The 27,964-nt window shown below is 37.2% G+C and overlaps 1 protein-coding gene across 3 annotated transcripts in view; it reads right to left on the bottom strand.

Moving 5' to 3' along the window:
* The window catches only part of slc38a3a (solute carrier family 38 member 3a), a 42,733-nt gene that overhangs the window by 13,008 nt on the left and 1,761 nt on the right, over positions 1-27,964 (bottom strand). The window contains exons 2-10 of one of the 3 annotated variants that reach the window (XM_058791868.1): positions 27,682-27,741; positions 13,277-13,471; positions 11,370-11,402; positions 11,112-11,208; positions 10,893-11,008; positions 5,375-5,448; positions 4,752-4,844; positions 4,014-4,095; positions 99-181 (exon numbers count right to left, since the gene is read on the bottom strand). In XM_058791868.1, the coding sequence (XP_058647851.1) occupies positions 99-181; positions 4,014-4,095; positions 4,752-4,844; positions 5,375-5,448; positions 10,893-11,008; positions 11,112-11,208; positions 11,370-11,402; positions 13,277-13,380 (682 nt within the window). In that variant the 5' untranslated portion in view covers positions 13,381-13,471; positions 27,682-27,741. The remainder of the gene's footprint in view (positions 1-98; positions 182-4,013; positions 4,096-4,751; positions 4,845-5,374; positions 5,449-10,892; positions 11,009-11,111; positions 11,209-11,369; positions 11,403-13,276; positions 13,472-27,681; positions 27,742-27,964) is intronic. The other 2 variants (XM_058791867.1, XM_058791870.1) reach the window with 2 other exon arrangements.

The following is a 27,964-nucleotide window of genomic DNA, read 5'->3' on the forward strand; positions in this document are numbered from 1 at the left end:
ATTAATATTTTACATTATGTGGATGTGCAGACAGGAAGTTGCAAGCAGAACAAGGGGTGTGTGTAATTTCACATAAGAATCAGATTGAGACGACATACCGAGCTGCTTCATTAAAGCCAGCGGCATGATGACAGTGCACGATACAATGACGACCAGGTAATTGCCGTTTAAATACCATTCCCTGCCAAACAAATCACAGAAGACAGACAAACACAAAAACAGAATTATAAATGATTCAATCCACAATCCTTTTATCCACACTTGCTAACACTGTGTAAATGAAAATTTCCCTAAAATAGTAAGGAAGACGATAAGGATTGTAATTTTTGTTTCTAGGACACCGGAATGTTACAACAATAAATTTGTTTATTTTTTTATATATTTTTTCAATTTTAGTAGGTATTTGAGTCATAGAGCCTTTCCTTTCCATTCGTCAGATAAAAATGATGGTCAGATATTATTCTTACCAGTGCTATTGTAAACTAAAACTATTAAAAATCATTTTGAAATGAAATAAAAAAATAATATTAGATGAAAAATGTAACATAAAAAATTAAATAAATAAGTTTAAGAATACAATTACTATACTTAAAACTAAAATTGAACTAGAAAAATGAAGAGAAAAAAAACGAAAACTAAAGAAAATGACTAAAACACATGATTAAAATATTAATTAATTTTCACACTCTAAGCATTTTATTTAGAGGGACATTCAAAATAGCAGAGTACTGCTTCGTGATTAGAATACTAAGCAGCACATGGCAACTCAATGAAACATATTTAAAGGGATAGTTCACCCAAAAAATTAAAATTCTGATTTATAATAAAAAAATAATAAAAGCTAATTCAAATTATTAATAAATACTATACAAAAAATAAATAAAAAATAAAAAATCCAAAAACAATTATGAATCTTACACTTAAATTCAAACTATGCATTGTTTTACAATTTTTTGATTGTTTTACTAGCTTATTTTATGGAAGAATCATTTATTGTGATAATTAATACTGATGCATTTATTCACTGAACTTTGTGTGTTTGTCACGTTGTTGCTGCTGTTTTAAAAAAATTCATTTTACCATGGGGTTTCAGGCCAAACAACACCCATTAACTGTAATGAAACCACTGTGTGGCTTCGAGTGGCTTACTGCTTTGACAAATATTGACCCATTTAACATTTCCCTTGAGCATTTACATATGGAGCAGCAGTTCTCTTATTAATTGTTACTAATGCATTACATTTTCATAATACTAAAATGACTACTTGTATGTTGTTTAAATGGTTTACAATTACTAAACAACACCAGGACAGGGAGTGATCAGTGCCCTTTAAATGTTTTGTGATGTGTGACTGAGCAGCTATTTAGACCCAAACCCTTGTGCTCAATCACAGGCCAATTTAGAGGAAATCCTCTCCCTCTCTAACTCGTCCTAAAGCTGCTAATCTTGTTATTCTGCCCCCCATTAAGAGCAGAAACATGGCATCTCTCAAAGAAGCTCTGAACAACAAAGACAGAGAGAGAGAGACTTATTAGGGATGGCCTGTACCCTGCCCGGAAATTCAGCTTGATAGGAGACAATAGAGCGACTCCATCAAGCCAAAGATGTTCAGTGGAGTGTGGATTTTATGAGGTGGAGATGTTGTGATCTCAGTGAGGAGAACGGTACCAGGTACAAGATCAGCATCACTGGTGCTTGACTCTGGCACTGGTTGGCTCAGGATCCGTATGTGTGTGATGTTCATTATCTGCCACAGGAGTTTCACATGGGCAGGAGTGTGAGTCAGCCATTGAAAGGCATGCCAACACTTGCCTGAGTTACTTCCTCTCAACAGTTCTGCACCCAACCCACCCCTCCATGTCTAGTCTGGATGAGGACATGTCTGGGTGCAGAATGAATGGGCACATTTACACGCTCTTAACCAACTTTCTTACCAAAGTGACTTAAAACACAGTGCACAAATAGCCAAATAGCTAGACAGGAAAGGAGGAAGTAGCCACTTTCACACATGGAACAGCTTTCTGTCTTTTATCTGCATTGCCATCATTCGCATATCAGGACCAAACTGCTGTTAAAAATTGCTAACAAAAATATCTAGACTCTAAAAAAAAATGTCACTTCAACTTAAAACGTTTATATCTAGTTGGTTATATGCGTCATTAAAACTTTTCTAAACCCGTCTAGTTGAGTCTCATAATTTACAACAAAAATAAAGTTGAAATATGTTGCCTTATTGATCACGTCATTTTTTCACTTTCTTTATATTACTTTTTACGGTTTATCCTAGCTGTCAAAAGTTTGGGGTCAGCAGTTTTATTTTGTTTTTTCCATTTATTTATACTTTAATTCAGTAAGAATGCAGTAAAGACATTTAAAATTTTACAATAAAAACTTATATTTAAAATAAATGCTGTTCTTTTGAATTTCTATTCAAAGAATCCTGAAAAAAAAAATCATCATGGTTTACACAAAAAAATTTTAAGGTTTTCACAACTGGTTTTCAACATTGATAATAATAAGAAATGTTTCTTGAGCAGCAAATCAGTATATTAGAATGATTTCTGAAGGATCATGTGACGCTGAAGACTGGAGTAATGATGCTGAAAATTCAGCTTTGCATCACAGGAATAAATTATATTTTAAAATAGTGAAATAGAAAACAGTTATTTTAAATTGCAATAAAATTTCAGAATATTACAGCTTTTAGTGTATTTTTGATCAAATAAATTAAGCCTCTAAGAGCATAAGAGACTTCTTACCAACCCCAAACTTTTTGAATTGTTGTGCGTATAATCACATTTTTTTGACACATTTTGTCTTGCTGGCAAAATTTACTAAACGGACTGTTTATCTTTCCTTGTTTTCATTTGTGTCACAGTCTACATTGACTAAGGTCTTTTTATAAAACTTTATACTGGTGTTAATTTCCACAGACTGTCACACATGTAGATTCATGGGCACTGCCTGTTAAAACTGAAATGAATAGTCACTGTTTACTGCTTCGTGATCCTCCTCGCTCGCCTAGAGAAGTGAGGAATTCAAATGAGGCAGCCAAAGGTCGTTTCCGTGGAGTTTTTGAGGTGTCCTCCAGAGTGTGTGCACAGGCCTTCTGTCAGGCTGAGCTCCAGTCATCGCATCTGCAGTCAGCTTGCGTCACGGACCGTCACACACACACATACACACACATATCCTTGACTGGGCAACCGAGTCTTATAGTCAGGGGAGATCTGACCTTCACATGCGTACGAACCTGTTCTCATCAAATCCAGTCCATCTATCATAGTTCTTCCCTAACACGCACACACTTTCACACAATAGTGCCGGAGGATTTTACTGTGTGACTCAGAAATCCTCAGGGACCTATTGATCTGAAAGAAACTGCACAGCTCACACACATACACAAATTGGCAGTAATCATTACCAGGGGCCAAACTGTTGTGGTGTCTAGCGTTAACATAACACACTCATGCCCACAATGAAAGGGTGGCATTTGACAAAAAAAAAAAAGAAATAGCATTGAAAGATGCTTTTACAGACTTGACTAATCAAACGACCTTTTTCCACTTTGGCCTTTTGGTGTAGACATGCCCACACACTGCTTTCTGTCTCTTACCATTTCCAGGAAATTTCCATTGTTTTTAGTTGCGTTTCATTTAAATAAAAGTTCATAAAATTCTAACACTGAAGACGTTTAATCACATAAACACAGTCTGAGACTTTAGATGAGACGTTACGGTGTCTTTCTCAAGAGGAAGATTTGATGCAGGAGGCTTCATCTGTTTTTCATTTAACGCCACTCTTATCTAGTAGAAACAATTAGAGAAATTACACAGATCTCATGCTTTATTTTTCTTTCTAGTAAGTCTTTGTGTATGCTGATACCCTAACATGATTGAAACGGGTCAGAAGGTAATAAAGAGTCTTGATGTGGCAAAAAAAAAAAAAGATGTATTTGTGTTGCTTTCTGAGAACTAAAACACAACTTTAAACCCACACAGACATGTGTACTCACCCTGATGGATTGTCCACCTTGAGAAAAGCCTGGATAACCAGTGGAAACTCATACTTTACTATGTACAAGTAGCTGGACATGGCTATGAGAGGAGAAAGAGAGAGAGGATGGCTGTGAGATTCATACACATGCACTCACATATACAGTAAACAACCTAATCCAGGACGCAGTCATCCACTCCAGGGGATTGTGGTTATTATCCTGGAAGCATATGTCACAGTAAAGAAGAGAATCGGTTCTATTTTTAGTTTTTATAAAACTAACGAGACCAGCTCGGGGTCTTTTTCCATCACTGTAGATTAAGTCACAGTTCAGCTTTTAAAAAAATAATCATAAAAATTCATGTTATACATCTTAAAAATCTTAAAATAAAGTTATACAACAGGCCTGAGACTGAGATTCATTTAATTATATTTATTAATAGTAATTAACTAATTATCAGAAATCTTGGAATAACTTAGAAAAAAAATTCAACATTTTATAATTTATATTTCCAATAATAATCAGCTGATAGACTGTACTATAATTATTTGTAGTGAAATAGAGCACAGCCTGTCTACAACACTGAGGAAACAGGAAGGACAGGTTACCATGATAATAAAGAAATAAAAAATAACAGTGATGACCTTGAGTGTAAATAAGAAACAAATGACACTGCCATCTATCCAAGTCCAGTCACTTGACAGGTCACAAAGCAATACATTGTGTCTCCTGAGATGTAACGTTTTACAATCTCACCTCCAATGTTCTGCAGGGTGATCGCAATGCCGGCAGCCATCTTGCCTGGTGTGCCAAAGGCTCGGAAGCCCAGTTGTTCATAAGCTCTAATGCCTGACAACAAAGGAAAATGATGTGAATAATAACAAGGTTATGTGAAGAATACCAATAAATAAATCAGGTTCTGTTTTATAACATTTATTTGACAGTCATTCAAATTGATTCATTATTAAAACCACTATCATTAAGTAATGTCATGGTATATGTAAGGTTTGTTCGTTTTTCAAGGTAAGCATGTGGTAAACCTGGGTTTGGGGAAACAATGTAACCATGGGCTTATAGTTTATATAGCACTGACAATGACAGCCACAATTGATCAAGCACAGCAGACGCTTGGCTATTTTTAGCCTAATGCACACCAGAAATATTCTAGCCAATTAAAATCTCTCACAGAGGAGTGAGGCAGATGGTCACTGAGCCAACAGAGAGAGCAATGTCACATCAGTTAGCACCTCCATCTAAACCAGCTCTTCAATTTAGCTCAGGGCAAAGGTTCAGGAACACTTTTCATATCCAAATGATATGCTTAACTATACAGAGGAGAGCTTTAAACTGGTGCCGGGTCAGTGTAATGAAATACTCACCCACAACGCCTGAAGATTTTAGCAGCAGGTGAATGGAGTATGCAGACAGACCAGCGATAGTAGTGAGGAGAATTCTGAAAGACAGAAGATAAATGAACTGCAACCGGAACCAAATATCACTGTCAAGTCTGAGTATGGCTGTGTGTTATATTTATAGAGTACTTTAAAACAGCCTTTGGTTCAAAAGCACAGTATAGAAAGCTTGTAAGATCAAACACAAATGGGATAATCCCACTCAAGACACAAAGTAATATTTCAGGTTCAAAACAAGAAATTAAATCTATGACAATTACAGAAAAAGTGATCATGAAAAAAGGAATTTCTATCAATCGTATAATATAATTACACTGCCGTATGCATCGTACTTGCTGAATGAAATCCAACACTTTCCCAAAATATGATGCGTTTCTCGTAACATTTTTGCTTTTGAAAACCATTTGTAAAGGTAAAAAAGTCTTGTATTAATATAATTTGTAAACTTCATTCTTATTTTATGGGGGAAAAACTGTATGTTAGGTAATAATTGGGTAATTTCAGGCCATTTTCTGCAAATCAGCAGAATATTTTCATGCAGAACGCAGGACTGTATATATTATATACATACATAATATATAAATTACATGAACTTATATCTAAATAATTTCACTGTACATCTAAATCATTTCTAAACATGCTATGGTTCTATTAATTAATACAAAAAAATATAACAGTCCTAATTCTAAGAGTTGAAAAGAGGTTATAGTCTGAGTAAGGTGGAAAAATACTAGACATCGTAATCACAGGCACATCACAAATAGCACATAAATGCAACGGCACCCTCCAGCTGCCAACATCTGGATAAACATCTCAAGCTGGGAACCCAAAATATGCTCTATTGACTCTTTTTCCTCCATCCAAATGTCCTGTTTAGTCCCTTTTCCTAGTTCCAGAATGTCTTGGCATCTATACTGACCAGGCCTAACCACCCTCTGCCAAGCACTCAGTTTCAACTCCGCACTTTCTCACGTCTTCCATTTTCCTTCTTTTTTCCAAATGACGTGGCTGAACTGCAGGAGGAGAAGTCAACGAGTGCAGTTCTGCTGGAAACGGCAGAGCCCTGACTCACATGAGCTCTGAAACGGATATTCAGCATTAAAAAAAACCTCCAAGCCTTGACTGACATTCCACTCACATTTAAATAAGTGGAGCACAACTAGTACAGCTAATCGCTCACGTTTAATAACAAATTACGCTGGAGGAGGCAACATTATGAGGTTAAAAAGCTTTGAAAAATCGGACACAGAACATGCGATTTGTTCACCAGCTGCAGTGTGTTAATGGAGGCAGCTGGCTTGAATGAAGGCACTATGTGATCAGTTCAGCATCTAATCATCTTCTTTAGCAGCTGATTGTGATGAGATATTTAATATCATCTAAGCTCCAAAAAACACTGAAAAAAGTTCTTGATTTAGCATTTATAGCTGCTCCAAAAGCTAGTTGCTGCCTTCGAAAGCTTCCTAACTAAAATGAAATCTCACAAGTGACTGATTTGGAACACTCTACTTACTTGAGTCTTAAATGACTTGGATGAATAGAATAGAACATGATTTGCAAATGATTTGCAACCATTTGCAAATGGTTAAGTAGTTATAGCCATTTTTAGTTTTTTTCCTTCTTATAGCACCACCAGGTGGCCAAGCTCCACAATTTTTTTTCCATTTTAGTAAAAGTGGCCTTGACCCTTTTGAAAGTTTTGGCATCCCTTTGCGACAGTGAGTCAAAGTTAAATTTTTAATTTTTTTTCACTGTCCAGAGAATCTTTCTGCACTGGTTTGGTTCCGATTGGATGAAAAACCTAGGACTAGTTCACAAAAGTAGGTTTTTCAAAAAATCCAAAATACCCGAAGATTTTGCCAGGCTCACGAGCGAATCTGGCAGCGTGAGCCAAGGATTCCAATGACATACGACACTTGAGCCTGCGACTGACGGTTTAGGAGTTATGAGCGATTTCGCACTTTTGATCGCTGTAGCGCCCCCATCAGGCTGATTAGGGCAAGCCTTGGTGACATTGTAGAGTAGACAGATTGAGTACTTCCATCCCTCCAAGTTTCAAGTCTCTACGACTTACAGTTTGGTCTTCCCGATCAGTTTTATGTGGAGATTGCTGATCCTTGGTCATTCTAATTACAACAGGGTTTCAGCGCTACATGCTTAAACCCCTAATGAAATCTTTTGTAACATTATTAAAGTCTTTAGAGTCACTTTTGATCAATTAATTGCTTAATATAATTTCAAAAACAATCTTACTGACTCCATACTTTTGAAATGTAGCGATATATATGATGATAATATACAAAAATTATATTATTAAATTACTATAATCTTTTTCTGTTGATTAAATTCAGCACAGAATGAAATCAATATTTGAACTTGAGGGTCACACGGGTCAAAGAATTTCTCTCAAATCGTTTTTTTTTTTTTCAAGAGTGTTAAATCTGTGATCAAGACCAGTCTTGAATGCTACGGTGCTAGAACGCCTTGTTAGAACCTGAAGACAAATTACTGTTAATTTAGTATCTCACACAATTTATTCCAGAGTGTCTGGACGTGTTTCTCCATTTATTGAAGGTCATTTATCCAAGTGGCTTTGTCCGTTTGTAAATGAATGGAAAACACATCTTCAGCAAATGGAGGAAGAAGTAGATGACTCGAAGCACACTGTTAAATGAGACTCAAGCAGCACTCTTGTCACTGAGGCTACTAAAGATTATTTTAATTGAGAAAGAATATATATAAATTTAATTGAGCATGGTGCTACAGCAAATCATCATATCAGATATTCAGTTCATTTTTTGGCATATCTACTTTGTATGACACAATTGTTGCTCCCACTGTTTTGAGACTTGACTCCAGATTGAGACTTTAATTCCAGGAACATGAAATAAATGCATATCCTTGAGCAATAACATTTCCCAGAGAGCCACAGGAAGCTGAATTTCAAAGCAATAATTGGGGATTTTTTGTTTGTCATTATCTTGTACAAAGAGCTGCTCTTTCAAAGGCAATCAATGGGAGTCCCCAGATATGTTTAGGCTAATTTAGATGTTTCTCCTAAAATTTCTTAAAAATAGAAGCAAATATATATAAAAACATATGATGATAACTATCTGATGGGAGTTTATTGATATCTATTCCTAAACTCCAAAATAGACAAATGTGAAATCTGTGAGCAGTTTGCTCTCCATATAATGTCACTCCTGTAAGAAAAGAGGACTAGGATCTCAACACATTTTATGATGCTGGATATTCATAAGTTATCCTTGTTTGTGATGTTGTATATTTCTCAGAGTCGTGGATTCACTCTGTCCTCTAGGGAACCACTACCAAGATTCAAAGTGACACAAGTCAAGCCCACAACTCAAACAGGCAAAACCCAATATCAGCATTTCAGAATCTGACTATCTATAAACACCATATACAACAATAATCAGCAGAGATGTTGCCATGTAAAATTTATGATAGTATATACAGTACAAAATGCTCATAATATAAAATGTTTTTATACTAGCATACAGACTCCACAATGATGTCCTCATAGCAAGGTCTAAGAAACTCCCATAAACCTTATGAATTCATTCCCAAGAGCTGCACCATTATTGAAAGGAATATTAGCTGCATTATTAAATTGTGTCTGGGATTGATTTATGAGTAGCCCGAAGCCACAATCAGCACTGGAGAAACACTGCTCTCAGATCAGACAGGTACCATATGTAGAGAATCGGGAGTACGCAAAGTTCAAGTGTGCCAGATATCACAGAACCCCAGTCACGCCAAACAGCTCAAACCCAAAGCCCTCTCAGAAAAGAAAATAAAAAATCCTCTGCACATTGCTCAACCCAGATTAAAAGGCCTGACTGGTTTTCATAAAGCATGTACAACCTAATCTTCACGATCACAGCAGAGAGCCCACGTTAAGTAGCACAGACCATTAGATCATAACTACTGTAGACGACAGATCCTTTGTTAACAAAAGTAATACAGCGTGCCTGGTGTGAACGTGGAACTCCCGTGCAAAGTGAGAGTCCTGGTACCGCCTGCTCAGCTCTACTGAAGGTCAGTCAGGAAACAAATCTCTCTGGCAATCTGACTTTTCTAATAAAGGCTGCTTTACAAAAGGATTAATACAGCGGGAGGACCAGTTCACAGAACAGGAATTAACACAGATCATAACAAACAGTAGGGAAGCTGTGACACTGTAATAAATTTTGCTGAATAATAGTATTAATTTCTTTCTTTCAAGAAAAAAAAAAGATCAAAGAGTCAAAAAGTAGGGGTCCAGAATCTCCTTAGTAAAGGATTAGTTCACTTCCAGAATAAAAATTTCTTTATAATTTACTCACCCCCATGTCATCCAAGATGTTCATGTCTTTCTTTTGAGGAAAACATTGCAGGATTTTTCTCCATATAGTGGACTTCAATGGGGATCAAAATTGCAGTTTCAATGCAGCTTCAAAGGGCTCTGCACGATCCCAGCCGAGGAATAAGAGTCTTATCTAGCGAAACATTCGGTCATTTTCGAATTTTAAAAAATGTATATACTTTGAGGCAGACATCACAAATGCTCATCTTGCACTAGCTAGACCTCTTGCATTGCGTAATCATGCACACGTGACATAAGCGAAGCCAGTACTTTCAAAGAAGAAAGTCAAACACCCTTTCCAAAAATATATTTTGAATTTGGAGGAGAAAATGAGCTGAAGTTTTTCGCCCTACTCTACCTTTTTGAACCGAAGTACACAGACAAAGAACTAACCAGCGTGTGACTTTTCCAACGTGATTACGTAATGTATGAAGTCGCGGACGTGCATCACAGAGCTAGTGCAAAACAAGCATTTTGTGTTTAAAAAGTATATACATTTTTATTTTTTTTAAATAAAATGATCGATCGTTTAACTAGACAAGACCCTTACTCCTTGGCTGGGATCGTGTAGAGCTCTTTGAAGCTGTATGAAACTGCAATTTGGACCTTCAACCCATTGTCTGCCATTGAAGTCCACTATACGGAGCAAAATCCTGAAACAACTTTTTCTTCAAAAACCTGTATTTCTTTTCGACTGAAGAAAGAAGGACATGAGCATCTTGGATGACATGGGGGTGAGTAAATTATCAGGAAATTTTTATTCTGGAATTGAACTAATCCTTTAAAGGTTGTGCAAGTTAAAGCAAGTACTTCACAAGCATTCATTAATATCATCAATTATACTGGTTTAACAGCATGATTACACAATAAACTCATTAGGATACATATTCAGCAAGAATGACAATGGCTTTCATCCTCAATAAAATATCATAGAGTATATCTGATCAGCAGTAAAAAGATTATCAATTCTAGCTCTAATGTTTACCCACAGAGTGGTTTATGATGCTATCAAATGAATAATGATTTTATTAATTCTAGCTCAAAGTGGACTATCTATTCTCCATTAAGCTATTTCCTACAATCTGAATGCATAGAGTTTGACCTAAAACTATAACTTACACAAAGAGGACAATGCCCGTGTTAGCCATTGCATATGCTAATCCCAGAATTCCACTTCCCATGATGGCGTTTCCCAAGTTGAAGACAGACATCCCAAAAGAGGTCTTTCCCTCAAACTAAAAAGAAAAACACACACATTCACATCTGTAAAAAATATTATAATCCTGACACACAGTCACAAATTGACATACATGAAATCTTACCAAAAGCTCAACTTACATCTGTGAAGCGAGGGGTTTTCTTGTCATCTGCGTTGGACAGGAACTCTGAGCTTTCGACCAGGTTTGCCTCTGCATTACCTGGAGTTCTGTCAGTACTAAAGACACACATAACACCCATTAACTGGCAGTGCATCACAGATAATTTACTTAAGGGTTAACGCCACCAATACACTGATTTTATTTACAGGTGCATGATGAGCAGCTGCAGAGACGTACTGTTTTGTTTGCTAATGATTCTGCTCTCTGCGTGACATACCTGGCATTTTCAGTGCTATTTGGTACAAGTTCCCTACAGAGCAGTGTTGGAACCGCATCCACGAAAGCACAAGAGACAGGGAAATCATGATGAACACACCCGTTGATAAACACACTACTGAAGGCATGTGGCAACAATCAGGAGAAAGTGATGTCTATTTGAGAAACATTTCATTTGCTTTTGTGAAGGCGAGCGGTTCTTCTACATGCAGGGTGATTTTATTTTGCATATAAAAGAACATACAGGTGTTTCTTCAACTATGGGCACTTTTAAGTCTTGCGAAGAAAAACAATAATTACCTTAAAGCAGTGTTTCTCAACTGGTGGGTCGCGGAGTGTGCGGCCAAAGAAACGACATCAACAACATAAAAAGTAATTCTAAATGTTTTTCTGATGCGAGAATTTTATTTTAAAAGTTTTGCATAAAAGCTGTTGACACTTCTGTCAGATGCAGTTTAATAAGTAAATAGTGCCTGAGAAAAATGCGCTGTCCCGATTCAGTATCTGCGGTCAGATGAGATGTTGACAGGTTTATTGTTAGTGTCATTATTCTATCTTTATTTTCGTAACTGTCTTTGAGAAGGAGTGCATTAACTTTAAAATAGTTATTAGTTGAAACATTTTAATTGTACTCTAGTAGAAATTATGGCATAATTGTGGGACAGTTTTAATTTGTGTAAAAATATCATTTTTAATTTAATTGAATATACAATTTAACAAATTAGATGCAGAAATAATAATAATTTCATTTAATGTGTAGATCATCAAAGTTTTAAACAGTTTTTATGATGATTTTTATATTAAAAGATATGAAGCGTATAGCGTTAGTTCTGGCAGTCTCTCAGCTGATCACATCTACCTATAGGAATACGACATCTATCACGGCATTCCTATATAAGCTCTATTCAGTATTATTCAGCAGCTTTTTGCTTGCTCGGGAACAATTACCCTCCTCCATCCCCAACTCCTCATTTCGCCACATTCAGGACTTGGCTTTCTGAGTAATGTGTTACACTTAAATATCATTAAGTACATTAATGATATCTGCTTTGTTCTGTTCTGGGGTTATTACTGCTGCTCTCCCTGCTCATTCATGACAGGCTGCATGTATGGGCAGGGAGTTTTTGCCCAGAACAGAACCATACCGCCAACCAAACTGTATGCTAAGTGTCTATCATTTTGACGATAGTGGTCCTGACAGAATGATTGTCTGGGTCTGAGAAAAGGGTAAAACAATCAATTAGCATTAGTATTTACTAAGTACTGTCTATGCAGGGTAAGAAAGCTCTTGGATTTCATCAAAAATATCTTCATTTGTGTTCCGAAGATGAACGAGGGACTTATGGGTTTGGAACAACTTGAAAGTGAGTAATTAATGACAGAATGTTCATTTTGAGTGAACTAACCCTTTAGTATAACCAAAAGAATAAAGTTAGTTTTAATCAAATTCTATTGTCACATAAAAAGTTCCTGTGGTTGAAGAAACACATACTGTACATTCATTTGGACAAAAACATCTACACAATCACAGACACGTTGGAACTTTGAACATGAGAGCATAACATCAGTGCTACTGAATGTGCTCAGTGATGTCTGAACTGTGCTGTTCAGTGACATTTAGGACTGTGATGACAGACAGGCTTCACCTTATTAAGATGACATGACTGGATGCTTTAATGCTAGCTGGAAGATACTGCAAAAACACACACTAATGTTCACACATACTGTAAATATGCACTAAATGTATATAAAGCTTAAGGCACCCCTAAGATAGACTGAATGATAGATTGAATGATAAAGCTTATACCAGCTAAAACTGTATTACTAAATCTATACACATTGGATGACTGACAATAAACAATCCTTAACCAGACAGATATTATATTGCACCTTAGAGCGAATACTTACTGAGCTGCATCTTCTGATTGGTTTTTTATTGCAGTCACAGTAGTCTCCTCGCCAGCTTCGTGCCCCTTCCCGTTGGGGATAGTGTTCATCTCGGCGGGCTCCATGCTTTCAGAGCGATTATTCTCGGTCTTCAAGTGTGCGTGTGTGAGAAAGGAAGATCTATAGAGAAACTCTGTGTTTTAAACCCTTGTTTCCCTATAAGAAAAGGATGCAAAAACAGTGCATATTAATCCCAGCTTGTTTAAAGGACACATGATGTGTTCATCTGTGTGAAATGGAGCAGTGAAGTATTATGTAAGACCTTGAAATAGGATATGATGTGAACCTCAATGCCTGAAACACACTCTATGTAGGTACACATCTACACAAGTTCAATTTCAGGTTGTTGCTTTCAAAAATTTGAAGAGTTTGAAGACAATTTTTCTAGTTGGTAAAAGTTAGTTAAACTGCTGATATATTTCTGAAATGCTACATCAAAAATTCCCCATTTGGTTTAAAGCCACAGGCATTTAAAGGTAACTTTATCAATCCAATTCCAGAATCTGAAATGAACTCAAAGCAGAATTGCAATTCAAATTTGAATAAAAGGAATAATTATTTCTACACCGGATGCTAGCAGTGCGACACAACCAAATACAACAGAACTGATTATAAAGATAAATTTCCAACAGTAAACTGATTCCCTGGTCTATTTTTGCCGTATTCAAAACACCTTTAATACTACTGGCACAAAGGACAAATGGATTTGCAACAAACACTTTTTGACGCCTGGCATCTGGTGTGACATGGTGTTAAAATAAATAAATAAATAATAAATGTAAAAAATCTAATACATTTATATAGCTGTAATAAGTGTTATTTAAAAAAAAAAAAAAAAAGAAGGCCTATATATATATATATATATATATATATATATATATATATTAGGGCTGTCAATCGATTAAAATATTTAATAGCAATTAATCGCATGATTGTCATGAACTAACTCGTGATTAATTGCAACTTAATCGCACATTTTTATTTGTTCTAAATGTACCTTAAATTAATACTTTTCAAGTGTTTAATAATCTAATCAACATGGGCATGGACAAATATGGATGCTTTATGCAATATATGTTTATTATTAGTGAAACCATAGTCAACATAGAGCATGACATGTTTCAGAGGTAATATATGTTTTTCAAATAACTTGTTCATGTCTATTAGACACATGAAAAAAAGAAATACCAGGTTCCCATTACTTCTCTTTCTATGCACTGAGCAGTTTACTGACACAAACCTGTTTACATTTTTGCAGGACAGTGCAGCTTACTTCTGAACATGCAAAATGTACATTTATTATTTATTATTAGATTTGTTTGCCTCTCTGTGCCATAAATTCTCAATAAAACTGTTTTCATTGATATATTTTACTGTTTCTGTTATCAGACAACGGAATGAATATGAAATAGTGACTGAAACACGACCCATTAAGACTACATAGTGGTTATAACCAGCTCCCCCTTCCAAGATGTTAATCTGCACAAAAATCCTGATAATCGAGCCGTCGTCTGAAGAAATCAAATACACATAAGATAACGACAATAGTGCTGTGATTTCGGCTATGGCCTACTTGCATGTAAAATTAGAGATGCATCATAATATCTGTGTTTAACTGAAAGCGCTGCTCCTCTCCACTGCTCGCTGAACAGAGCAGACACAGGAGAGAGAGAGGTGTGCGCGCGTGCTGGGAAAGCCGGCAGTACCGGCGACTCTCAGAAACTAAATAAGGTTTGGACAAACCCTAAAGATTTGTCGCTAGGCGCTTTTCGTTTTTGAAGAGGGGGGGGAAAGTCGCTAAAGGGGTCTGCAAATTCCCTAAGTTGGCAACACTGTGCATCTCCATTTCTCCAACTACGGGTTAGGCTACAGGTCAAACAGAAAATGTTAGGATCGCGCGTTAATAAAATTAGTGTCGTTAAAATGAATTTGCATTAACGGGTTAATTTTGACAGCACTAATATATATATATATATATATATGTAGTATATAGGCCTTTACAGGCCTTACAGACAGACAGACAGGCTTCTCTGTATTTCTCTCATGTATTTCTTACTTCTTGCATTACAAAACAGCTCCATCAAACCTCTGCCACTGCCAAATGAACTTTGCAAAACAACCAGTAGCCTTTTGCACCAATACCAAACAACTGAATAAGTCGTCACTTTCCTGACTCTACTGAGAGGCGTTGTTCTCACTTTCCTCCTTTCAATATATGGCTCCTGATGTCTCTATAGCTGTTTTTGTGGTCTCTTCCTGCCTTCATTGGTGCCTGACTCCCTGTGGCTGCTTATGATGGACCTGTTGGAGTGCTGAGTCCTGAAAGCACAAGCTGACATGCGTCTCCAGGCTCTCATTTGGCCCCCTGATATTCCCAATCCTGGTCTGAAAGGACGGAGCCCTAGTATCACATTAGCTACAAAGCATTTACAGAAGTAGGGGGGAAGAGGAGGGGAGGGAACCTACTCTCCAAACCAGCGGGCCCATTGAGGAAGGCCATGAAAGCCAGCAGAACCAGCTATGACCAGCTCTGAACCAGTTCTGGCCCTCTTTGTCCATTCATCTCGCTTTTTTTTTTTTTTTACAGCTTTCTTCCCATTCCTTTGCTTTTAATTAGGAGAAGCTTAACATAACAGTCATGCTCTCTTCATGCTTGAAACTCTGGGCTGGCATAACCTCAAGTTCCCCCTTTTTTTTCCATCTGCCCCCTCGCTTTTCTCCGCTACGCCCCGCAAACGTGAATTAATAATCGAGCAGAAAACGAATCGGTGTGAACTCTGGGAAGATAAACTCTGGTTCATCCAGCGAGATGCCACGTTACTCGGCTTGCTGCGCAGCCACGCCGAGAGCAATGTGGTTGGGCAGCAAAGCGCGGTACGCAATTGTGCATGCTGTGTGGTTTCCTGGGAACAGGATTGGAGAAACAGAAGGGTGATTGTGCCAAGCGTCATTATACCAGTGGGGCCTCCTCGGCTCAAACTCGCCAGGGCACTCGAAGGGCTGAAAAGGTAATTCATCGGGCTCCCTAATTCAAAAAAACGCTGAACCTTAAATTTGGGAATGTCTCATGAAATGGGAAGCGAACCTATGATGGGGGCAGAGGTCTGTGCCAAGATGCTGAAAGGAAAAACCAGCCTGTCCTTCATGCACTGCGCTAATCAGACAGACACTGGTCTGACCGTACCAAATAGATGGTTACACGACGTGATTGGCCGGAGGAGTTCAAGGCTTTGGGCGGAGTCAATTGAGTTAACCGCAACAGGTCCCATTGTCGCATATTCAAACACATAATAGGAGCTTCGTTCGCTCTGCGGCGGAACATGTGACGACTTTCAACCGGGCCTGAAAAACACAAACAGAATTTGTTTTCTCCGATGTCTGGCAGCTCCTAAACACACTGGGGAAGAAACAGCTTTGCCAACTGGGTCATAGCTTAAGTTTCTTGAATAATGAGAAGTTTATTCATGGATTAAATACTCCACGCAGCCTGCTTTCAATTGTGCATTGAGACTAAACTCGCTAGTACAGACGCACACTTCCAAAGAGTAATAACATCGCCTCCCTGCTGACGTAACAATGTCCCACGTTCTCAAAAAGAGGCTGGGACATGCTCATCTGTACTCATTATGTCTGCGTGATTTCGAACAGTCACATGCAAAAAAGCATGAGTGCTGCATTTGTCGTGACGTGATGTGGTGTTGTCAGGAGCTGATTTAGCTCTGTGTCTGTGAAAAGCACTTATTAGAAGTGCTGCAGCCACACATCAATGTTCATTAAAAACAGCCTAAGTGTCCATAAATTACTGTTATTAAGACTGGTTCATCCCTCTCTGTCACAGGATTTAACGGCAGCGAAAATTTGAGTGCGAAAGTGGAAGAAATCGACTAGGAATGGATTAGAGCAAGAGGTGGAAAGAAAGAGATTAAGAGCAAGAGGGATTAAAATTTTATATTATCAGAAGAAAATGTAAGATTATTGTGGGTGGTTGCCTTGCTATACAGTCGCTCTGTTCTGGACAGTTGATATAGGTGGTTGCTTACTAGCCCATGTCAAAAAAGCCTACCCACAAGTCTCTACGATATTCTGGTCTTTAGATATGGCTCTGATAGAGTATCCATTCTTAGACTCTCATGCTGACCATTTATTTCTTTAAAAATACAGTAAAACAGTGAAATATTTCATTCAATTTATTTCAAATATTTTAATATATTTTCAAATGCAATTTATTAATTTCTCCACTTACTCTTTAGTGTAAAGATACATTAGAAATCATTATAATACGCTGATTTGTTGCTCAAAAAGCATTCACTGTTAGTATCAATGTTGAAAACTGTTGTGCTGTTTAATATTTTTGTGGAAAATATGATTTTTTACCAAGATTCCTTGATGAATAGAAAGTTAAAAAACATTTATTTGAAATCTTTTGAAACATTATACGTCTTTACTGCCATTTTTGATCAATTCCTTGCTGAATAAAAGTATAACTTCTTTAAAAAAAATGTTTTTTGGGGGGTTTTTTTATTTGATCACATCTACAACTATTTTTTGATTAGAAAAGTAAGTTGTGCACCTACTGTAAGTTTAATACTAATAACACAGGCACTGGTTTTCTAGGATGAAACAGTCCTAACCCAAACATCGTGAGAGTAATCATATCTTTGTCTCCACAGAATCATATTTACAAAAGTGAACTGAAAGACAAAATGAGATGAAGTGAGACTAAAAGAAAGATGAGAAAAATCGAGCACCCCCTTAACACAGCGAGACCAGTTGTGGTCAACAGCTGATGCAACTCCATGGCATCAGTGACGTGGGGAGAGCTGCATTAGGACGTCACTCGGCCCAGAGGTTTACACAGCTCTGGAATGTTTGCCCTCAGCTTTCAGATGTGCGTGAGCTGTGTACGTGGTTTGGTGTCCCGCTCTTTTCAATGATCCCTGCTGTGTGATTACTTACAGACATACCAGCTGCGTGTATCTGGCATATACTCACACACCTCTGCTATTCACTTCGTTAAACCTGCACTGTAATATCCAGGCTAATTGCTCAGTCCAAAGCCCCAGGTCTTTAATTAACTGATGAAGGATTTGGAACTGCTGCGAACAGCCCTCTGTCCACCCTACCATCTGGATTATAATCTCAGATTAACTGTATTCTGACATATTCACCCAATTCCGAGAAAAATGAATCAGGTTATTACTAAAACAATATTATTGAAGACTTGTTTTTGTTTAATGTACTGGGAAAATTGAAGGGGCTCTTCCCTTGCAGAAAGTTTTCTGTGCAGCAATTTTTGAGCAGCAAATCAGAATATTAGAATGATTTCTGAAGAATCATGTGACTGAAGTAATGATGCTAAAAATTGAGCTTTGAAATCACAGGAACAAATAACATTTTAAAATATATTCCAATAGAAACCAGTTATTTAAATACTAAAAACATTTCAAAAGTTTACTGTTTTTGCTGGTCTTTGGATCAAATAAATGCAGGCTTGTTCAAAAACTTTTGACTGGTAGTGTATATTATATATTATTTTATAATAAGAAATATAATATAAAAATAAATAAGAAATATAAAAATGCAAATTCTGTCATCATTTACTCACTCTCATTTTAAACCTGAATAACTTTCTTCAACAGGAAAACATAAAAGTAGTAATTTTTAAGAATGTCTGAGTTGAAGTTTTCCATAATGAATGGGCACTAATATTGTCGAGGCCCAACAATGACAAAAAGCATCATAAAAAATAACCTCATTGATACATCCATATATGGAAGAGTTAATGAGAGGTGCAGTCGAAGTGCATATAAAGCACATATTTTTGAGATTCTTGGAGCTTGATGGCCTCAATCTGCTTCACATTCTGTGGAAAAGAGCAGCAAACAAGCTGCCTGATTCCACGGAACAAATACTGTCATATGGGTTCAGACATGAGAGTGAGTAAATGATGACAGAATTTAAATTCAGAGTGAATTATTCCTTTAATATCTGTAGGCTGGTATAATCATATACAACTTCCTTCCACAGAAACGGAGGACTAAGACATTGACAATGACATTTCTCTCCTATTTTAGAAGAACAGCTAATACAGCGATGTTCTAATGAGTCATACTCCAAAAACACAATCCAACACACACATTCACACAAGTGCAGAATCTGTTGGATTTTTCAAAGCCGTCACACAGGGGCTAAACTGGATTAAAACTGGATCACATGCCCGCCTGACTGCAGGCTAAACATCCAGAGTCTCCATTTGCTGTCAAAAATAGCATAAAACATTCACACTCAGTCATGTGACAAGCAGAGATGTATAGCGCTAGCATCACACCGTTCATCCTGTGATGTGAAGAGCAGACGTTCTGTCAAGGCTAATGCTGAAGTGTGTGGATAACAGTCATCTGTGCAGGGGACGGATACATAAACAACACATAAACAAACGTGTCAAGGATGAAAATATATTTTCTGACTGCCACGATAAAAACCTTGTATCCCCATGCAAAATTCAGTTGACAGTTTAAAACTGAGTGTCTGTATTAGGTGTTCAATATTGCTGATGGAGACATTGTTTTTTTGGGAAATTCTACTTAATTTTAACCATAGTATAATTGGTTCATAATAGAGCCGTACGATATATAGAGAAATAAAACCAATATCGTTATATGGCTTAATGCGATTGGTTGAGATGCTGAAAAACAGACAAAATTAAAAGCTTGTGAATGAAAACCATCCTGTTTTAAAGATATGGAGGATTTAAAGCGGCATCAAAACTGCAGCACGCAATTATTATAAACAGAACATTGTCATACATCAGTGTGGATGATCATTCTTGGTGTAGAAACAAAATATCGCAATGTCCGTTTTTTCAAATATTCAGCAGCCCTAGTTCATAACGGCTTCCACAAAGACTTGAGTCGGCCCTCAAGAAGTCTACAAGTGTACGCCAATCTACACAAGATGCTGCTGGATGTCAAATGGAATGCGTTCTGTAAAACTGCATCATGCACCATCAGTGCTTGTCTTCATATGTACTGCACCTCACTCCTCTTTTTTCCTTTATCCGGAGAGGATTTGAGGACTCTGTGATTAATGAGATCTGTCTGATGGAGATTAATTCCAAACACCAATTTAGATGTCAACCTTTGTCCCTCTCTTAATCTGACAAATTACATGGAAATCTTCACTGCTGCAAAACTTTGCACTAGGTAAGACTTTTTTTAACCAAAGACGTCTCTATGCTCACCAAAACTGCATTTATTTGATGAAAAGCACAGTAATATTGTGAAAATTACTACTATTTAAAACAACTCTATTTGAATAAATTTTAAAATGCAATTTACTCCTGTGATGGCGAAGCTAAATTATCAGCATCATTACTCCAAACTTCAGTGTCACATGATCTTTCAGAAATCATTCTGATATGCTGATTTGCTGCCCAAGAAGCATTTCTTCTTATGAATGTCAGTTACGCTGATTAATATTTTTGTGAAAACTGTAATACTTTTTTTTCACTTTTTTGAAGTTCAAAAGAACAACATAAAAAAAGGAATGACCACAAACTTTCAAAAGTGTATTTAAAAAAAACAATACATGCCTTTCTTGCCTACATGCTTTCTTTAGTTAAATGATGCAAATGTACCGTAGAAGAACAAATCATGCATGCAGGTGCATCTCAAGAAGGGGGACGATTGTTACATGGAAGTATGTCACATGCTTCCAGTGCAGCAGGGAGATTTAGCAGATCTCTTTCATCCCAAGCAAACTCTCTCGCTCTCATCTCGAAAAGAAGCTTCAGGCTCAGAATGAATCTGTCAGATTCTGGTGAAGACTTTTTTCATGTCGGCTGCCACAGCGGAGGGGTTGGAGACGTCACAGGCATCAGGCATTGGCTATCATATATGATGAGCTTCGCCCGGCCTCTTTTTCCTCCCCAACTCTCCTTCACTCCCTCTTTCCACCCCCCAACGCTTTCTGTGTCTCTTTCCCCGGAGGCAGCATGGAGAGTGACTCATTGCAAATGTGATTTATTTATAGGCCTGTGCTCCACATCCTGTCGGGGCTGCTCAGGTTCCCACACTGAGATCGCCACAGGTAGTGGAGTTAACATCACACATGCACAAACCAAGCACAGGATAAAAACCACACCACTAACATATAGTAGGCCTAAAATGGCTTGACTCACACAGCGGACACATGTGACAGGAAAACAAGATGTAGTAGGCCTAGTAATCTGTTTAAATTATGTCTTTTATGTTGAATGGCAGTGATTTTTATTTAATTTAAGACTGAAAAAAAAACATATATGTCTTTAAAATATTTAAATTAAAAATTATATATCAGATCATATTAATATTAGAATTAAACTGTGTTCTTAGCAAATATTTATTTTTACTGTTTTTGTATATACTTTTATTTTTATAGCTGCTTATGAATAAAGTTTCAAATCAGTTACTGAGGTTCCAGTTCGTTTGGGATGCTGTCTTTGTAGTACACAGCAAAGCAGCTCACTGAGTGTTGGTACAGAGCCATAAACAACAGATGATATTCTAAAATAGAATTAAGTTAGAATTAACTAAAAAAAATTGTTCTTTGTCTTCAGTAGCCAATCATGTCTTATGTCACACTCTTCTTAGTTACTGCAGGTGTAAATGCTGTAAATGGTGAGATACTTGGCTTTTTAAAGTTACAAGGTTTTGGATGAAAGCCTTGTGTGAAGAATAAAGCCTTATCCAGTGAGAAGGGACAGATTAAAAAGTGTGACTAACATGAGGGATCTCATTACTTTACTAAGCTGTAAATAAATAAATAAATGTCAGAAAAAAAGGGAAGAAAGAAGTGATGTGCTGGCAAGCTGTCGCGTTAATCCAGATTGTATAAAATGATGGCATGAAGAATGAGAGCATGCGAGGCCATATGAAACGTAGAGATTAGATGCTACTGCCTGACTGCAACGAAGTTGATAAATCACAGTCAAAACAACAAAAAACTGTTAGAAAAGAAACTGAGAATCATTCAGTTATCAAACATTTTACAATCAGAAAGTGTGTAGAGTGACTTTTTTTCTTTGTCATCATTGTATCTATTTTTTCATAATTTTAAATCTTTAAGTGAAAATGTTTTGTTTCAAAAATTTTCCTTAGTTGATAGTTTATTATTTAATGATATGACATTCACTTTTGTGTCTGTGATAGCAAGTAAAAAGTACTCACTCAGTAAGTCCCATAATTAATATCTAGAACAATCAAGTTAGAGTAATTATATCCTGCTTACTGAAAAAAGGCTCCATCTTCAATAAGAATCTTCACTAGGTTCAAAGGCTGTGACCGTATTTGTTTTCACTTTGCACACTTTCTTCACACAACTGCCATTTCCGGTGAGTAGGGGCATGTTTCGCTGTTAGGAAGTTATTGTGTGACTCTGAGCCTCGAGGAGAACACTGAGGCAGTGTTGGGTCAGTCAGGCGCTCGGCAGATGAGGGAAGCCTCCACATGTTGGCATGTCTGCAACAATGGAAGAGAGTAACAGTGGTCCAAACAGGGCGTATCGTTTCAGGTCGGCCCATCAAACACCATTCCGTGCCAGTGTCCACACACCAGCCCCAAACAAAGGGACACCCTCTCCTGTCTTCCTCAATGTTCTTCTCTTGAGTCACATGATGAGAGCAGAATATCGTGAGGGGATGTCACTGTGACCAGATGGCAAATCTATATACTGTTGACACCTCTGATGAACCCGAGCAACCAATTGGATGCCAAAGCTCAGCCGACGACATCAAGAGACCCCCAATCACATCCAAGGTCTCAGGACAAAGGATACTAGGCATTCATTTCCTCTTTAACAATAACACTATTGGTTGAGTAGAGAGAGACAATGTTTCATTGACTTGCAGCATACTTGGCGAGAATTAACGGTGTTGTAATTGGAGTCACATTCCATCAAATCCTTTATCCAATCGTTTAAAGTGAATTCAAGCATTTTAATTGTGAGAAATAATGACTTGTTAACCCTGTAAAGTCTGAGATATTAATTTTTTTTTTTTTTAAATGGAACCTTTAGACAAAATATGATTATCTGATACATCTGGCTTTTACAGCTCATACAGTATTATATAGGGAAAATATGGAGCTCATACCTGAAGAGTAAAAATACAATGCAATACAATACAACTATGACTGATAGATAAACAAATATACGTTCCTCAAATGATCTATCATTTTTGATTCTCATATTTTCACATGATTTTTCTAAAAAAAAAGTCATGGATAGACAAGTAAACCAATGCTGATTCAATCCATTAAGAGTTCATCTTAAAATATTACTAACAATATAATTTATTCTTATATTTACTTTATAAAAATCAGTAAAGCTTTCACAGCAAAAAGACAAATGTATCATAACCTGAAGGGAGAAGTTTTTAGAATTATATTAAAGGCCTATATACTATAATTTATATACACTATAAACTATAGCTCTATTTATAAACTATAAACTATATTGATAATTTAGAGGCATTAGAAAATTGCATATCAAATATGATACAGATAGCTTTACAGCGTTAAAGAGATGAGTAAATGTGTAAAATATTCTGTTATCAGTTACTCTTTTTTATTTTCCTTTCTTATTTTCCACAGGTTTGGAATGAGAGTGAGTATATGATGACAGAAATTTCATTTTTGGTTAAGCTACCCCTTTACCACAGCCATAAATGCAAAAAATGCTGAAACATAAATGCCAAAGATGGAAACTGGACACATGAGCTTTGCCAACACAAACACCTCAATCATGTACCATGTACAATATAAAACAACATTGCAGCCCTGCTGAAATTAGCCAAATTCATGCAAGCTGAGCCATAACACGAAAAACACAGTGAGACATCTTAAACAGTTAGTTCACCCAAAAATGAAAATACGCACCATTGGTGCTCGGGCCCTAATTACTCACCCTCATGTTGTTTCAAACATGTAAGACCATTTTTCATCTTTGGAAACAAAGATATTTTTGATGAAATCCGAGAGCTTTCCAACCCTCCATAGATAGCAACGCAACTACCAGCCTAGAAAGGTAGTAAGGACATCAATAAAATGGTCCATGTGACATCAGTGGTTCAATCATAATTTTACGAAGCAACGAGAAGACTTTTTGTGCGCAAAGAAAAACAAAAATAATGACTTAATTCAACAATTTCTTCTCTTCCCTGTCAATCTTCGACATGCATTCACGAGAGTATCACGACACATGCATGTGGATCTGTTGAAGCAGGAGCCGGCGTTCTGACGTAAAGTCTATCTCTCTTAGTTCATTGTCTGTATATTTTGGTTTGAATTAATAAGGCTGGGCAAAAATTGCAAATTATCCTCTCTGTCAAAATCTTCAGACGTTTACGTCTTCCTCTGCTTGTAAACAAGGCACAGCATATCCGGGTTCTACGTCAGAACGCCGGCTCCTGCTTCAACAGATCCACATGCTTGCGTTGTGGTACTTTCGCGAATGCGTAAGGACTTAAGAGTGACAGGGAAGAGAAGAAATTGTTGAATAAAGTCATTATTTTTGTTTTCTTTGCGCATAAAAAGTAGTCTCAAAGCTTCATAAAATTCATGTTGAATCACTGATGTCCTTACTACTAGCCTGACTACGTCAGACTTCGTACTTCCGCTCAATTTCAGTTCGCTTCTGTACTCAGTCTGATATAGCAAACCAGCACCCAGATTATCTCCGGCTCCGCAGCAGCCGGCCAACCAACGAACAGAGGGCGGGCTGAGAGCCGTGACGTAGACGCTAAGCACCGAATTTGAGATAGTTTAAGTGAGGGAAATCTAAAGCGACAGCGGACATGGAGACACGGGATGCTATTCGCTCTGTTGTGGAGAATATTCCGGCATTTGCCAACTGAAGACCGAACAAGAAGAGTGTTTGGTTCACATTTTGAATGGAGGTGATGTTCTGGCCCTACTCCCGACAGGTTTTGGGAAAAGTTTAATTTATCAACTGTTACCGATCGTCAGCGAGAAACTGGGGAGGCCAAAGTCCGGCAAGGCGATAATTGTGGATGCGTAGATTTACTTCACATAATCTGCAAAAGTCGTTCACAGCCATCTTCACTCCGGTATTTCGCTCGATGGTTTTGTTTTCGCCGCATACCTGTGTTTACAGCAGAAGTTTGAGGCGGCTGAGCCGGCGCATAACATGTCATAACCAAACGTTATGTGATTGGCTTACGGGCACACCAATGATTTTAAACTTCAGACAAGCGCCCGCCCACGAGAAAGTAACCGCTTGTCAATTATGCCTTTCCAGACTCTTTCTACGAAGCAAAGCGAAGTAGCAGAGTATGGTATTACCAGGCTACCTTACTACCTTTCTGGGCCTTGAACGTGGTTGTTGTATTGCTGTCTATGGATGGTCAGAAAGCTCTCAGATTTCATCAAAAATATCTTAATTTGTGTTCCGAAGATGAATGAAGGTCTTATGGGTTTGGAACAACATGAGGGTGAGTAATTTATAACAGAATTTTCACATGAACTAACCCTACAGAGACCAGGAAGTGCATTTTGTTAAATTATTTTTTAACATTTTGTTTAAATGTGTAACTATGTGTGCTGATATGTATCAAACTTTAATATAATATTCCTATACTTGTCTGTTTTTGTCTGGAATCTAGTACTTATTCATAAACTGTAAAGTAGTGTCAAATTGCGTTGTTAAAACCTAGCACACTCACATATTACATTTTTTGCATGAATTTATTGTGGTAATCAAGAATTGACTTGCTCAAAATAATTATTCCACCCACCAAGCATTTTAATTCAAAATGATAAACACACTATATAGAAAATATTTAATTCAGCACAGACAAAAATGGGGAGGGTTGTCCTGTACATTCTTTATAGTTCTACACAGACGCTGCATTAGAATATGCCTTCCTTCATACTATACAGGCGGAAACTGAATGTAAAAAAAATGTCCGGATTCATAGGTGAAAAGTACCCCAACGACCTACTAACACTGAGATTCTGAAGTGCACATTCGTGGTCACTTTACTATCCCATGAAGCCACAGAAGAGGAGTTATGAATGGCAGTGAAGCGACACTGGTAGGTCACATGACAACATGCAGTATGTGAATATAGTATCTATCTATCTATAGTAGTATATAGTTGTAGAATTTTACAACTTATTGACCTACTATTATTTTGGGAGGGCGCTAGTCACATATGATAGTGAAGGCACCATGTAGCACATTTCTGAATGGTTAAACAGATTGTGTGACAACTCACTGCATGTTACAACACTCCCCTGTCATCCCTACTTAATAATTAACAAGAACCAATTTAAAACCTCAGTGATGCACAATAATGAATTGCTTATTATGAATGTTTAAATTGTGAAACAAAACATAAGTATCTGCAAGTGGGGCTTCATACAATAGACATCTTACATTGTGCAGTAATGGAGGTCCTGCCTGTGTTTTCAGCCCACTCCAAGCACACAATTGACCCTACTGAGAGCTGTCACATCAACACTCACAATCTGCTTGGGATGTGAAGTGCTTTCAACAGAACCAGTGATAACAGACCAGCTGCCCTGTATCTGTGTTTAATAACATCCTCTCTTTCTTTTTGGCTCTATTGTATTATTCTATTCAGCATTTATAGGAGCAGCACAAATGCATTCATTTCGACATGCATGAAGAGTGCTAATCAATGTTGTTATGCAACTTTTGAATCTAAAGTTGGAAATGAATGATAGGCCCCAAATTTGTCCATTAATAAAGTCTTAAACTAATAATAATAATAAAATCAATGTGTCCTCTCACATCAAAGTCCACTGATTATGAGTTCGCAGGAAGCAACAGTTTAAAACTGAAAACGTCTTCATGGTGAATTTGTTTATTACAAGCATGTGGCTTTTCATTTCACAAGCTGTTAATTGATGGACTCCACCCATTCACGGCAGAAGATGAGCAAGTGATGTTACTAAAGTTCTCCAAATCTGTTCAGAGGAAGAAATAAACAGGCCTTACAGTGCATTATTTAGCAAATTTTCATTTTTGGGTGAATTATACCTTTAAGAAGAACAAAGTCGTACAAAGTTGTGTAGCCTAATCTTGCTTCAGATTCAAACTCTCTAAAAGCACACTATTATTCAATTCGCACACATATTAAGCAAATAAATTATGTTTGCTTTTCATTTTCATTTAGTTAAAAACCAGCTGCACTCATCACAAACAATCAAAAGCTAACATGGTTCAGATCTGACCACCTGTTCCAGTGCATGACCTCTGATGTATATTTCGAAAGGGCATACAATAAGAAAAACAGTAACCATATAGGTCAATGTACACATAAAAATCATATTTCAAGTATTCACCTGTTATCTTGAAATGTCACTTTAGATAACTGGGACACGGGAAGAGCAGGCCTAAGACATCTAAGATGAGGTGCATTCAAAATGACAAGATTAGAGAGAAATCAATTCTTTTGAAGTCAAGATGTGATTATTATGCTCTGTCTAACGCCCCCTGTGGTTGCACAGACCTAAACATAAAGGAAGAGAAGGAGAGAGAGAGAGAGACAGGAAACCGTGCTTTCACTCTTCCTCAGTTAATCACTGGTTAGAGCACAGCACCTTCTGTGCCTTAATCTACCACCTC

This window comes from Onychostoma macrolepis, chromosome 11, assembly GCF_012432095.1.
Source record: "Onychostoma macrolepis isolate SWU-2019 chromosome 11, ASM1243209v1, whole genome shotgun sequence".
In the NCBI taxonomy this organism is placed as follows: Eukaryota; Metazoa; Chordata; class Actinopteri; order Cypriniformes; family Cyprinidae; genus Onychostoma; species Onychostoma macrolepis.